The sequence below is a fragment of the Chaetura pelagica genome, unplaced genomic scaffold (genome assembly GCF_000747805.2).
Source record: "Chaetura pelagica isolate M959 unplaced genomic scaffold, ChaPel_1.0 scaffold47, whole genome shotgun sequence".
Taxonomy (NCBI): Eukaryota; Metazoa; Chordata; class Aves; order Apodiformes; family Apodidae; genus Chaetura; species Chaetura pelagica.
The window spans coordinates 4744197-4759120 of NW_009954140.1; the positions used below are offsets into that span (position 1 = coordinate 4744197).

At 47.7% G+C, this 14924-nt stretch overlaps 1 protein-coding gene across 1 annotated transcript; it reads right to left on the reverse strand.

Annotated features, from left to right (window-relative positions):
- Positions 1-9911: 9911 nt before the first annotated feature.
- SLC16A6 (solute carrier family 16, member 6) lies at positions 9912-14450 on the reverse strand. The gene is made up of 5 exons (XM_010002706.1): positions 14212-14450; positions 13439-13582; positions 12559-12687; positions 10743-11564; positions 9912-10153 (listed from the first exon to the last, which is right to left on the reverse strand). Exons 1-5 carry the CDS (start codon positions 14444-14446, stop codon positions 9912-9914), a joined length of 1572 nt encoding a protein of 523 aa, XP_010001008.1. The 5' UTR covers positions 14447-14450.
- Between the last annotated feature and the right edge of the window lie 474 nt (positions 14451-14924).

A 14924-nucleotide genomic window follows, 5' to 3' on the forward strand; every position in this document is an offset into this window, starting at 1 on the left:
TGCCGAACCCCGGGGGGGGGGGGAGGCTTTGGGAGCCCCGTCCCATCACGAGGGAGGGGGGGAGGCTTTGGGTGCCCCTTCCCATCACAAGGGAGGGGGGGAGGCTTTGGGTGCCCCTTCCCATCACAAGGGAGGGGGGGAGGCTTTGGGTGCCCCTTCCCATCACAAGGGAGGGGGGGAGGCTTTGGGAGCCCCTTCCCATCACAAGGTGGAGGGGGGGAGGCTTTGGGAGCCCCTTCCCATCACAAGGGAGGGGGGAGGCTTTGGGTGCCCCTTCCCATCACAAGGTGGAGGGGGAGAGGCTTTGGGTGTCCCTTCCTATCACGAGGTGGAGTTGGGGGAAGCTTTGGGAGCCCCTTCCCATCACAAAGGGAGTGGGCAGTAGCTTTGGGTGCTCCTTCCCTCATAAGGTGGGGTGTGGAGCACTTTGGGGGTTCCCTCCCCTCACAAGAGGTCCTACCAGGTGAGAGTGCAGACCCCACCCACAATGGTCAGTGTAAAGTGGGGGCAGATGGTGAAACGTACTTAGGGACAATTGACTGAAAGCAGGGTCTGTTGTCAGACCCTGGCTCATGAAACTGGGCAGATTTTGTGGCTCCATTGCTGGCCGTGGCTGCAGGACTCCAGGCACCTGGAGAAATCCACCAGACCTCCCCTGGCCCTCTGTCCATTTTGTTTGCACAAGCTGCCATAGGCTCTGACACCACAGACGGATGTAGGTTGTAGAGGTATGGGAACAGGGCAGTCACATGAGCTGGCATCCAAACTTTTCTTTCCTCCCCTTCCTGCAGCACCCACCGCAGAGCCCACCCAATACCCACCCCTCCCTGGGAACCCTGTGCCTGCCCTGTGGTGGGGCAGGATCCCCTGGGAGCAGGTACCTGGCCCCTGCCTGTGTGTGCTCTGCCTGCAGCCATCACTTCATGCTCGGGACAGGGTTACAACATCAATGCTGTGCATCTGTCGGCCCCATTTTTTAACTTCCTCGCAGGATGAATTTCACAACCCCTACGTTAGTTTGTGTTTCAGCTGTTGCTGTAGATACTGGAGCTTCTGCCTGTGCATGTTTTCTTGTTTTTCTCATCTTTCTATGGTCTTACAGACGCAAAAACTGAAGGAGCACATAAATTCAGGGTTTCCAAAGGAAACTGTGGTCTGAGACATGCAAAGAAATGTCAGTGCTACAGAGTTATACTTGTGGTTAGTAACTGTTTATTTGTTTTGCTAAGTAGAAGCAGGTGTTACAGAGTCAGGGTATTTGGGGAAGAAGGCAGGAGGGTTGTGTTGCTCACATGGGTTGGGGGTTGAAAACCTTCTAGCCAGTATTAACCACATTGTTTTTAAAAACAGGAGACAGAATGCAGTAGAGAGAGAATGATTTTGCTTTAGTTTTTCAGCACGAAGATAAAAATATTTCAACTTTCTTATTTCTTTTTCATTAAATGTATTACATCTTGAAGACCTTACTATCAAGGAATGCATGAAGCTGATAGTGGAACCGTAGCAGGAATCCAAAAACCCTACAAGTGTTCAAGGAGAACCACAAGTGGTTATTGAAATGCCTTTATGTGCTAAAGCATGAAAGCAGAGTGGATGCAGAAAGGCTCATGTATTTAAAGGGTTACTTTCTGTCATTTACTACAGACTATTTTAAAATTTACTGTCTGACAAGAAACTACGAGTACACTAAAAATTCTTCACTGAAAAGCTAATGTTTGTGTCATATCTTGGCTGACACTGGTTGCTAATGTGATGCTACACTATTTGGTCTCTGCTGATGCCACGTGCATCCAGGAATGTTTGTATTCATCACTCTTGAACACTTCTTTTATAAATAGGGGCTGGGCTGTGTCCCACACAGCTGCAGGTGACTTGTGCAGTTTAATTCCTTCTGCTTTATAAGACTTATAATAAAACTGCAAGAATTAGAGTCCCTGTGTAGAAGCAAAAGGTTATTTGCAGGTATTTGCAGAAGCCTGGTTGCATCTAAAAGTTTGCATGAAGATCAAGAGAAGATACCTTGAATTTTAATCCAGCTTATTTACATAGTTTCTCTTTTTTTTTTATTTTTTTTTTTTTTTTTTTTTTTTTTTTTTTTTTTTTTTTTTTTTTTTTTTTTTAATCAGTTTCACAGATTTAATTGGGGCTTTGTGTGAGAGCTTTGATTTCCTGTGTCAGGATGTTATTTTTAATTACTGTGACCAGGATTTGGTTAGGCTTCCATTTTTCTTTATGTCACCCAGGTAGGATGCTTCCTCCTCTGGGCTGGCAAATTGACTCACTCAAACCAGTGCCCCAAATCAGGCTGACAGGGGGGAGAGTTCCCACTGGGCACAATTTTCAGGATTAATTTTTGCTCTCTGCTTCACAAATCTGCTTTCATGCTCCCTTCCTGGTCTTACACCTGTGAGCAATTAAATTCTCTAAAAACTATGAAAGATCTGCTGTTAAAAGTGCACTCCAGAGTGCATCCCTATATATATTTTTAAATTACTCTTTTTAAATAGAATCACTTACACATTTTGATATTTACTGCTGTTGTTTCCTTGCTTATTAAAATGGAATTTGACTTAAATCTGTAGTTTATGTCCAGTTACCACTTTGCACACTGTTCCCTGATCAGGTTGACCTCTAGCTCCACTGAAGGTGCTTTTTACCAAAGACAAATCCAACGTGCAGCTCAGGCTGCAAGATCAGTGTCTAGTCCTTGCAGACAAACACTGAGGTTGAGAATCTTATCTCGTTCAAAGCTGTGCAAAAGAGATGGAATAAAAGTCTTGGAGATGGCCAGTGTAGACTTGGGGAGGAGAGGGGCTCTTGCAATGAAAACATTGAAACTAAAGCTTGAATATGGTTTTGTATTTGAATATTTGGGTGATCTGTTTGCATCAGGATTGGCTCTAACTGCTGTTGGGGGAGCAGGTTTCCACCTTCTCTTTTCTGAGTCCTCTTGATTGTGATATTGGAAGAAGCTGTGAAGGACTCTGACCCGTCACCTGTGGAGGCAGGAGAACAGCCAGCAGAAGGGAGAAGAAACAGAAGAATGGATTTTATGCCCACAGACTCCTTTCCTGGTACCATTTATTTAATGTATTTTACTTTTGGCAGAGCATGGGGGCTTTGCCTGAGTTTCTGAAGGGGCGAAACGTCTTGCGAGGCCCGTGGGGCTTCTGGGCAGGGGAGGGTGGGCGTGAGCGTGGCTGATGCTGCAGGCTGGGGTTTGCAGGCTGCGATGGGGCCAGGGCAGGGACAAACCCCCTCACTGGTACCTGCAGCTGAGGTTTGAGCAGCAAAGGGCCGCGTCCTGCGGGCAGGGGAATGACGGCGGGGCTGGCTCAGGGGCAGGTTTCTGCAGTGGCACCGAGTGCTTTGCAGGAGGGGGTGGGATGTAGCCCCTCTCGTGGTTGCTGGGGGGGCCCAGCTCTGCCCCCGGGGTGCACGGGGCTCGGCTTCGGGCTTTGCTGGCTGTCTCCTGGGGGGACCCAGCTTCTCGCCGGCTTTGCCCCAGCACTACCGAGCTGCCTGGTGTCCTTGGGGTGGTGGGACCAGTTGGCAGGAGCCCATCCCCAGGGCACGGGAGGCCTGCAGCGCCCGATAGTGCCTGGGAGTGCCCCGGGGGGCGCGGGGACCAGGCTGCGGGTGGCTGCTGCTGATAAGGTGTTGCTGCTGCGGCCCCAGAGGGGTGAGGGAGGGAGATACAGGCACGCAGGGGTTTTGCTGACTGTTATTACAGTGAGGGTGAACTCGAAGCTTGTACTGGAGGCCTGGGGCTGCAGTAGAAGGAGGGGAAGAGAGTGATTTCACAGCGAGCAGGGAGCCCTGCGGTGGGTGGGAGGGAGCTAGTTTTTCTGGGGGTTCAGCTCCAAGCAGGGCATGAGGCTGTTGCTCCCAAAGTTTTCCAGTTTCAGGTTTCCTGGTGTGCACATGGCAATGTTCAGCAAAGGCTGGTTTGGCCCCCAATACTGCTGTCACAGAGGCACATCCCATCCTACATCCCCAGGATGCATCCTGTCCCATGGCAAGGCTGGCTTGTGGTCCTGGGCTGCAGAGGGCACCCTGCTCTGCTCTACCCTCCTCTCTATGCAAACCAACTGCTTTCACACCTATTATGGGCTCTCGAGGGGAATGCAATGTGGGAATGTTAAGTGGCCATGTGTGTCGAGGTGTTGTCGAGTCACCACTGTGCTCCGGCTGCCAGGGGCAGCTCCAGCCCCTGTGGTCACTGCGAGCAGAGGCACCTGTGAGGGGAAGGATTTGGGTAATTTTGGTTAAGTGCTGTGCCTGGGAATGGATAAAGGGCTTCCACAGCAGCAGGTTTGTCCAAGTGGCAGTGTCAGAATCAGACCTTGTCACGTATCTTCGTGTCCTTCAGGCGACCTGTGCAGTGGTTACTGCGTTATTTACTCACTCCCTTACTGTCAGTTTGTAGCCTCTGTCGGAAACTTTCCACACCATCGCACCGGGTGTGGAGCAGGGGCAACATGGATGGGGAGCTGACCCTGCTTGCTCCGTGCCCAGGGTGGGTGTTAGGAGGATGCTTGGCTTAGGGAGGAGCATCACCCTGTTGCCTTTGTGGGCAGTGGTGCATGGCTGCCCCGTGCTCTCCCTGCCCACCTCCTGCAGTCCTTGAGCCCCAGGCATGACTTCACAAATAGCTTTTGCTTTTCACTGGTTATTTTGGATCTTAGTCTCATTTTGCAACATTAAAAAAAAAAACACAACAAAACCAAACAAAAACAACAACAAACCCAAAAAAACCAGCCAAGTCAACAGCAAAACGCGAAAGCCTCAATATGCTTGAAGTGCTTAAAATGCCTAATTTTGACAACTTCTCATAGCAGGACCACAGGCTGGTGGAGATGAAGGAGGAGGAGGTGATGAACTGGAAGAGCAGAGAGGCAGGACGGTGGGCACCAGCACTGCTGGGCACAGCAGGTCGCTGAAGCAGGAGCACGGAGTGATGCTCAGCTCCCTAGTTTGTTGTCACCCAACTGGGTCTTGCAGCTGCTCAGGCTTTTTGGGGCTGGCCTGGGCTGTTCCTCTGCCAGGCTGGCTGCAGCAACCACCCGGCGGCGGGTGAAGTAGAAAAAGACGTTCACAACATTAATGAAAGCTTTGACAAAAAGGAAGCGAGGGAAACTATTGTCTCCTCGGCCTTATTCTCATAATGTCTGCGTGTAATAAGTCTTTTGGTTATGCTTGTGGCTTCTGTGACAAAGCAGTGATTTAGGGGGCTGTCTTTACAGAGGCAGAGCTGGTCACACAGGCCAAAGTGCTGGTGAGTAATATTTTACCACAAATTGTTGTAACTGGAGCTTGACAACTGCAGCAGGAAGGAGGGTGGGGGTTTGCATTTGATTTATTAGATGACTTACTGCAATTTGCAAGAGTGAGCTCTTTGCTAATGCAGCCCCTAATTTGCAAATCCTGCAAGTAAAAGTCCATGTGAGTGAAACCAGGGAGGGGAAAACTCTGTGTTTTGCTGCCAGGATCCCCAGGGGTTCCCCAAACCTGCAGGAGGCAGGCACACATCCTGGCTGCCAACCAGCTGCTCCACCTGATGGCATCTGGGAATGCCGGGAGCCTTTCCAGCCCGGTGCCAAATGCTGGTGGGAACTGGGAAGTCTCTCTTTTTGTGTGGACACCAAGTATAAAATAATTCCTCTAGGCAGTCGTGCTTTCTCTCTCAGCCTCCAAACCAAGCCAGAAGTTAAAGGGACATTTTCCTAAACCTGAGTTGTGAAACATCTTAAAGATAAGCTTTAAAGAGGGAGGGAGGAAAGCTGCTGCTTGGTTTTGCATTACTTTGAAAATTCAGGTCATGTTTACTACGAGCAGCTGGAAAATTATGATCTCAGATGCTAACAAGTAACATCTGAAGGGAAGCGTTAAAACATTCAAGCTGTTTTGTAAGCACCTACTTTATTTTATGCCAAAAACCAGTTTAGCTATTTTTAAAGATTCATTTGTCCTCGTGAGTACCTGATGTTGCTTATCTAAAATAGGTGAAAAAGAACAAGAGGTTGCCCTTCCTTTTAATTTCAAATGGAAAAATTGTGGGTTTTGTTTTGTTTTTAAAAGACCGCAAACCAACAAACAAACCCATCCTAAAGCTTCCTCTCTGCTTCAGAAAGGACAGATACCTACAGTCTGAGAGCTTTTTGTCCTGCTCCAAGCTGACCTTGTGTAATTTCCTTTATTTACATTTGGCTGGCAGTGGCCTCATTGACTGCAAGAGTTTATACAAGCACTTTTGAGAGGAATACTGAGGCTTGCAGAAGGGAGTTCTGCCCCATGTTGTCCTCTTATTTACTAGTAAAAAGTATCTATACGATGCTACTGAATAAAAAGAAGTAGTCTTATCCTATTTTGTTCTGGCCCTAATGCCTTCGTACCAGGATAACAGCAGAGGTCATGAGCAATTAATTTAAACCAGGTGGAAAAAATGTCTCTAAATTGTTTCTGTGTGGGGAGACATCTGATAGCATTACAATTTTATGTGCTTTTATTTATGTGAACAGTGTGCAGCCTTTGTAATGCTTTTTTTCTGTTAGGGTTGTTTTGAGGAAGCGGTTGCAAATGATGTTTGTTCACTGCTGTTATTGAGCCAGAATAAAATTTGGAGGCAGATTAGCTTCCCAGGACTTTGGTATTTGCCTTGTCTACTCTGCTTGCATGTGTGATCACCTCTGTTCTAGAACTTCTGCAACCAGAATGAAAACAAATTGCACTTCATAAGTATCAGTGGCGTGATGACTCCGTCAACCAGGAGTTCATTGCAGATCTAATACATAGGTTGATGTTTGGGATGAAGCAGCAAGACTCCTTGCAGGGTTTGGTGGTGCTGGGAGTCAAGGGCTAAGTGGGGAAGGGCATATCTCAGCTGGTGTAAAAAATAAGGGTTGAGGGAAAGAAAATTGCCCTTTAGTCCAACTATCCTGCTATTTAGTTGCTTGATTTCTGATACATGAGCCGCCTAGCCTGGCATGGAGAAAGTATTCTGCAATTCAGAGAGATGATAAAATAATTACATGATTGCATGCTTCTTGAAGACACGAGGATAATGTTCCCAAGTGCCACCAATTCAGTTACCACTCAGCAGAAGAAAAGGCTCCTTCTAATCAGGCCTCCCCGGGCAAGGGTTTACAAGAGTACCCTTGAGGTCGGCACTAATCTACCAGCCTCCAAGCAACTCTTGAAGCCTTTGAAGGAACGCAGGATTGCCCAATCTGCAGGGTAAACACGCTGCTTCAGGCTGAGGAAGCAGCATGTGACAGCCAGACTGTGAGAGCCCTTTGGGGAGGGGAAGTGGTGGCCAGACCCTGCAACTACCCCCTGGGACAAGGGCACCCAGCCTGGGCCTAGGGATGGAGATGAGGGAGAGGAGGAAAGTTTCTTTATTTTCTTTATTTTAAAAAAAAAAAAAAAAGGAAAAAAAAAAAGAAAATGTTTATTGCAAAACTCAGTGTTTTAAGAGTATTTCCAGAGTCCACTAGGTAGGTTGCAAACGACTCAGTAAATCCTGCTTTGCACACATTAAAGCCTGCTCTGGGTCTTCTGCGCCCACACACACACATTCTCACTCGCTCCCCTGCTCGTGCCGCGACACAGACAGGAACAGAAACGTACTGTGAGGTCAGTGACAAACGTATTATTTGATCTGGACTGGAAAGTGTTGTAAAAATAAAAAGAAGAATTACAGTAGAACCTCGCAAATCTGCAGAGCAGGGAGCTTCCACACACACGCAAAACCTGGAGGCCTTATTCTACTTCCAAGCAGAGTTGTAATAGCAAAGTGCTGTAGTGAGGTCTCGTAACACAAAGACTTCAATAATCTTACAATGATAGTCTACAGAACATTTACCAAAATGCTTGAAGTGTCATAAATTAACAATAAATAAGAAGTACATCTTAACGCAACATGGTTATTTGTTCATTTACTCACTGAATTCACAAAACTTGAGTTGTTTGTAAGGGGTCTTCCAGTCCTGGGTGCAACGCAGCGAGGTTCTGCTGGCCGTGCTAAAGTGCTGAGGCAGAGGAAGGACACGAGACTGAGGTCTCGGGCAGTGAGGATGAACTGCTCTAGCCACTTGGTTGCAAGAGTGCCTGTTTCTTTTTCTCTTTTTTTTTTTTCTTCTTTTTTTTTTTTTTTTTTTTCTTCTTTTTTTTTTTTTTTTTTTTCTTCTTTTTTTTTTTTTTTTTTTTCTTCTTTTTTTTTTTTTTTTTTTTCTTCTTTTTTTTTTTTTTTTTTTTCTTCTTTTTTTTTTTTTTTTTTTTCTTCTTTTTTTTTTTTTTTTTTTTCTTCTTTTTTTTTTTTTCTTTTTGACATCTAAGACAGAAAGAACAAATCAAGCACCTTCCCAAAAAGGTTGTTTTTTGTGTTGTTTTTACAGATTGTCCCCTGTTTCTATGGCTGGTAGCATACAGACAGGTCAGCATAGCAGTTAAATGAATGATGCCACTTCCACTTCAATACACAGAAATGCTGGTTTGGTTGTTTTCCAAACCAAAACAGACTTGTTTTATTTGTCCCCCTGAGTTGCCTAGAGGCGTTAAGATGCATATAGGTGGGGTAAGCAAGCTTGTGTCACCGTGAGTAGGAATCTCTTCCATTAAGACTAAATGAACAGCTAGTACATCATCTCTCATCACTCCCTTCACGCCCTCAATGTGCACAGGCTCCACTGTGTTTCTCTCTGAAGTCAGCAGCAAAAAAAGCCTCTCACTGGCTCTATGAGGGAGCTGGGTAAGGGGGTACAGCTCAGAGAGCTGCCCCGTGCCCCCACAGTTGCAGCAGACAGCGAGGGGCTGGGTGACGTGGGAGTGTCCACATTCATTTGGTGATGGGGCAAAGATCTCCTTGTGCACTGGTAAGTGAAGGTTTCAGGTACATTAAGACACACTGGGCCAAATCCTCTCTGCAGGGTGGGCTGGTTACAGCAGCCAAGCTGGGTCCATTGACACCAGCTGAGGCATTGTGAAAAGAGATGCTGGATCTGTAGTTGATTATTTTTTTTTCCTTTTTAAATTAACAACTGGGTTTCCTAAGACCTACCTATTAAAACAGCTACACTCTATGCTTTAAGTTTCCCAACAATTTTACTAGCTAGCAATGCAAGATGGGTGCTGTAGAGTTGGATGTAAAGACAGCTTTCCTTATGCACAAGATGATTTTTCCTCTCTAGTTATTTAAGCTAACCTCCTTTAACAATCTTAGAATAAATTAATAAATACTAATTAAATTAGAAACAGTACATCAAATCTAACCATCAATAGAAAGCAGTTCTAAAGATACCAATCGGGAGAAGAAAAATCATCTTATGAAATATGTGCAGTAACAACTGGCCATAAGGATGAGCCTCTGATTGCCCAGCATTTGTGATGTTCAAGTTAATTAGAGGAACATTAGCAATGGTTTAAGTCAGCTATCTAGCCTAGCCTCCTCCTCAAAACTAGAACAAGTCCATCTTCTTCCAAAAGAAGATTCAGTTGGCTACTGGTAGTGTAAAAAATGCTTGTCTCCAGTTCATATCATCAGTTTCTCTTCTGTGTGGAATTTGCAGTGGGGGTGGGTGAGGACAGTCAGAGGCTGAGCTGCTTCTGCTGTTGCTGTTCTTCTGGGATCAGGTGAACCTTTACCTATGCTTGCTATCAGGAAAGCTGGAGTGCGCATCACATCTTCATGCTAGACAGAAGTTATTCTTACGTGGCTATCCATATGTGCTATGGAGCTTTCCATTGTTGGTTAAAAAAGTTCTTTCTAGTAATAAAAAAAAAGGTGATGGTAGCAACTGTTCACATTTAAAATTTCACATTCCCTTTAGAATGTAGTTTTAAAACGTGGAGCAGAGCTGACATTTTCCCTAGCCTTGCGCCGAGTATGTTAGATGGAGAAGGAGCAGGTTTCTTTACGCTGTGCTGTCAGAGCCTTTTCCTGAATTTTCTGCCTTCCCAATATCCATGTCAATAAAGTCCTCTGGTACGTCTGGTGCAGCCTCAGCCGTGCCCTGCTCTGCATGCTGCTGCTGGTGGGGGCACAGCCCAGCCTTGCACGGCCTCACCAGGGACAGAAACACAGCACCCAGGACCATGCCAGCAGCACAGGAGTAGAAGGCTGAGCTGTAGTTCTGTGTTGTATCCACTAAGACACCTACAGAAAAGACATTTCCAGCAGTTAGCCACAGCCTACTCTCCCTTGCCCATCCATCCCTCCTGTGGGAGGGTACTCAGGGTACCAATGCATTGCAAGACACTCAGTGACAACTGATGGTACCTTAAAGTAAAAACATTGTGTGCAGGGGTAGGTAGTGTTGTCTTCAGGCAAGTCAGAACCCTTTGGGCACTGCAGGGATGCTAAGCCTGAGATGCATCAGGCATCTATTTATTATGAGACAGACTTCACGTTCCTCCAGTGTGTGGCAGAAGCACAGACACAGTGAAACAACTTGTTTCTGCTGTTCTCTGGAGCCTGAACCGATGCCAGTTTTAGGTTTCTAACAGGACTAGGGTAGCACTGCAGCATTTCCCTTCACTCTGAGGTTCCTCAGTAGAGACTGCCTCATCAGTGGGACGCTGCAGAGCTGCATTGCAGCAGTCTTCTGGCTCCAAGAGCCTCCTAATACTACAGTTGCAGGGCTTTTAGTAGAGTACCATGATTAGCACTGCCAGAACACTTTCTAGACAAGAGCTCAGCACCAACAGCTGTCAAACATACAAAAAAAGAAAAGTTTTAGAGTTACCTGCAAGGGGTGGTCCAGCCAGCCCAGCTAAGCTTTGAATGAAGACGTAGACTCCAGCTGCAGAAGACATCTTTGCAATGCCAACCACGTCGTCTTCTGCCAGGAGGGGAATATGTGTGCCCGCTACTGTCCCGAGCATGAACCCAAAAAATATGCTACATGTCATCAAGCCCCAGAACTCAGAGGCAAAAGGGAAGGCAAACAGTGCTACAGAGAGCAGAACAACGCAGATGAGTTCGATGTAGATCTTGCGGATGGGCTTTTTGTTGAGGACCCAGCCAGCTGAAATTCTTCCAAAGACCTCTGCAATCGCCATGGCAGACAGGATGTATGCAGAGTGGTCTTTGCCAATGCCAAGGCTGAGACTCAGGGGGATGATGTAGAGGGAGGGAGCAAAGAAGCCCAGGGTAGCAAACAGGCCAAATAATGCATAACAGATAAAGCTATAGTCTCTCATCACAGAGAAGTCCAGTAGTTTGGTTTTTGGTTCTGGAGGGGTGCTGTTATTTTCAGCAAGTATCTGTACGTGTTCCTTTGGTTCTTCAGTTTTCGGCTCTGCTTTGGTTTTTCCAGGCACATTGCTGGGTGAGGTAGTTATTTCTACTCCTGAGTCTATGGACTCTATTGAGGTGCGTGTTTGCTCATTTTCAAGCATGTACTTTGTCTCCGTGGGCTCCTCAGGAGGCTGTGCTTTCACTTCTTCTTGCTCTTTGATGATAATGGGTCGCAGCAGTGATCCGCAGATGACGATGCTTAGCTGCAGCACCCCGACAGAAAGGAGGCTGTATCTCCAGCCAATCTGCTCCTTCAGAGCAGTAATTGCTGAGGGAAGAGGGCAGAAGATTAAGAAATTATACCCATAAAAGCCTGTGGTTACAGCAAGAGCTATCTGAATTTACAGCTAGGAAAGTAACTGAACCTTCATCACTGGAAGATCCCAAGCACCTCAGCTCTTGCAGATGCTGAGCAGGGGTCCCTCCTGGTCCTTACTGCCCAGGGCCACCAAAGTGTCTGGCACCCATGTTCTTCCCATCAGCTGCAGAAGAGCTAGAAGTTGAACATCTGGCTACCAGAAGCTATCCTCTTGGTAGCCACTTTTGAGGTCTCAGCAAGCCTGGGATATACGAGGACATGGGTGGTGTTATTTTTAGAGAATGAGAGCAAATTCAGTTGGGTTTCCTCTCTCAGCTAACCCCACCCTGAAACCAGCTACTAGAGGAAGTCTCTTTGCTTTTACCCAAAGGTGTATGTACTGCTTAATTACAAGCCTTTGTTTGCAATCAAAGCTGCTTTGCAATGGGTATTAGCTGAAAGCAAGTGTGCACAGCAGAAGACCACCTGAACATCTAAGGACAGGCAGTGACAGGGACATATTGCCTGGGGGCAGGTCCCCAGAAGGCTGGGGCAGCTCAGCAGGCATGCTGAGCACAAGCCCACTAACCTTTAGGAGCAGTTATGTGTACTGCATGCATTTTAAATAGCTGAAGTTTCTCAGTCTTATTTTTAGCCTGCTAGATCTATATAGGGAGCTCGTTGGGCTGCATATCAGTGAGACACGTCCTGCTCTGGCAGGCAATGCTAGGAGAGCTTGGGCATCATTAGATGGGTCTCTAGGATTACTGGTAACCCTGCCTGTGGGGAACAAGGGCCACAGGCATGTGAGCAACCACCTGTGGGCTTTAGCAGCTCAAAGGAAGGTCCATGAGCACCCATGAGGTATTGATGGTCTTTGCCTCCCATTTGCTTGGGAAGAGGATCAGAGCAGCACTGTGCTTTAGGCATGCATGTGTGAAGGCAGAGGGTTCAGGCACTGTACCTGGTGCAAAGGAGAAAACAGCAAAACATTCCCCTGTAGATGCCACTGCTGTGACCAGCGAACGTCTTTTGTCAAAATACTGTGATAATATGGTGACAGTCGGGAGGAAAGAGAGGCAGTATCCAAGGCCTGTGAATAAATGCCAAAAATTGCCATAACAACAAGAAAGGGAGAGGGAAACACCGATGCGAGAACACGTTAATTCAGCTTTCCCCGTGGCGAGATTACAGAATCATTTCGGCCAACTCAGCAAGTCATCCTGAAAGAAAATCATTGGGGAAACCAGAATGTTATTTTTTTTAATTGGAAGGAGGGATAGAAGAAAAAAAAAAAAGAAAAAGAAAAATGAGACCCAACCTCCCAAACCTGCTAGATAATCCTTCTGTCCCCCAACAGCCAGCAGGGTCCACTCTCAGGACCTCATCTGCTTTAAGAGTTTGAGCCTGTAGCAATTGCTGTCCTAAGCAAGGCAAGCTGCCGGCCACAGAAGTGAGCAGGACACCCAGGTCAGATTGGAGAGAGGGAGGAGTAACAGGGAAAAAAAAAAAAGATAGAGGGAGAGGTTAGAGGATTTGACCCTGCAAACAGCTTTCTTCTCCCCAGCCATCGCAGTCCATCAGAAGCAATCAGTACAGCTGCACTAGCACAGTGCAGACCAAGCCCCAGGGTGGTCCCCAGGGTGACAAGAGGCAGAAGACCAAGCCTTAAGCTCAGGTCGTCACCTCTGCCAGGAGGGCAAGGTCAGCTCAGAAGGGACAGCAGCACTTCTCAAGCACACCCAGTGTCCTGGGGAGTCAAGCCCCCCTGGCCCAGAGCTGCACTTGCAGGAAGCCACAGGAGCAAGCGAAGCACCTGGCAGGTACAGGAACAGAAAACTCACCAGAGATGACGCCGATGGTGACATACATGTGCACGACGGTGCGGGCGAAGGAGGCGGTGACCATGCCGGTGCTGATCAGCACCCCCCCAGCCATCACCACCAACCGGTGACCGAAGCGATTGCTGAGGACCGTCGACAGAGGAGCTGCATGGGAGGGAGAAGAACGGAGCTGTGGTCAACACCCTAGTCAGCAACTTCACCAGCTACCATCTCCTTCAGAGGCTCTTCTTGTACCCCTGCCCAGCTCCCCATGACATGCCACCACCCCTGCCAGCTGGCCTCACGCAGCAGAGCATCACCCTGGAATCACCCCTGGAGCAAGGCACAGCTCAAAGCACTTAGGACGTGTTAAAAAAAAATCATTAGAAGAAACTAAGATGGGTACTTGGCAGACTGGGAAAAACCTGCAGCAACACCTGCAGATACCAGTGGATTTCAGCGCGGTTCAAGTTATTTCTAATCCTTTTCACTACAGGGTGAAGTTTCAAAGCCCTTGTTTTCACCCCTTGCTGATAAGAGCTGATCAGCTGGGCCACGCTCAGTGACGTGGCCCATGTACCGTGCAGAAGGACATGATTTGGGGCTTGAGGGAACTGCTGGGCTGAGACAAGAGTTCTTCTGGTATTTCAGAAGCATGCAGCTTCTGGACTTTATGGCTGTTATTTCTAACGGAGCCATCAGAGACACTAAAGTCAACAGGGACCAGGTCCTCAGATGCTGAGTCAGCAATACATCTGCCCCTTCCACTCACTCTGAATGCCTGCTGCTCTTACCTGTGAAGGTCTGTACAAACACACATATGGATATTATCCAGGATATCCTGCTGTTGGTTTCATCAAAGCTTTCCATCAGGTCGTTAAAGAAGACACCAAATGATTTTATAATGCCATACGTTAGGGCTTCCACGAAGAAGAAAGCAAAAGCAACTGTCCAACCCCATCCTCCATCAGGCACTTTAGTATAAACATTTGGAGCCGTGCACGGCATCTTTACAGCTTTGACTGTCATTTTTCTGATCTGCAAAAGAGGGGAGAAAGAGCCAGGCATCAGTTTGAGGTGAGTGTTGCTGGGAGAGGCAGGGCCCAGCAGCTGTACCATCCCCAAGGCACCACTAGCTGCTCCCCGTGCAGCCGAGGGATTAAATGCAGGAGTTGGGCTGAAGTTTCTGCCTTTGTTACCCCACGGGGCTCATTTCTGCGGGTGCCCTTTAAGCCCAGGACCAGAAACTCTCCACTCAGCACCCGGGTGAGCTGTTCTCATCAGCAGAACCCAGCGCCCCGGGAGCTGTCATCTGTTTTTCTGGTGCACGGGGGTGGATGGATGCAGTTCGTGAAAAGATCCAGCGCGGGAGCGGCAGGAACTCCCCGGGATCACCCCCTGCTCCCTGGCACGGGCTGGCCGGTGACACCTCAGTGCCACCCATTTGCCACCGGGTTTGTCCAGGATACAACCCGCTATGGCAGCCTGCCGTGTCCTGAGCCCCCCG

Coding starts and splice junctions, on each gene's coding strand:
- SLC16A6 (XM_010002706.1), bottom strand. CDS start 14,446: ATGACAGTCAAAGCTGTAAAGATGCCGTGCACGGCTCCAAATGTTTAT. Junction 12,688..13,438: donor CACCATCGGCGTCATCTCTG/GTGAGTTTTCTG, acceptor ATTTATTCACAG/GCCTTGGATACTGCCTCTCT. Junction 11,565..12,558: donor TGTTTTCTCCTTTGCACCAG/GTACAGTGCCTG, acceptor CTCTTCCCTCAG/CAATTACTGCTCTGAAGGAG.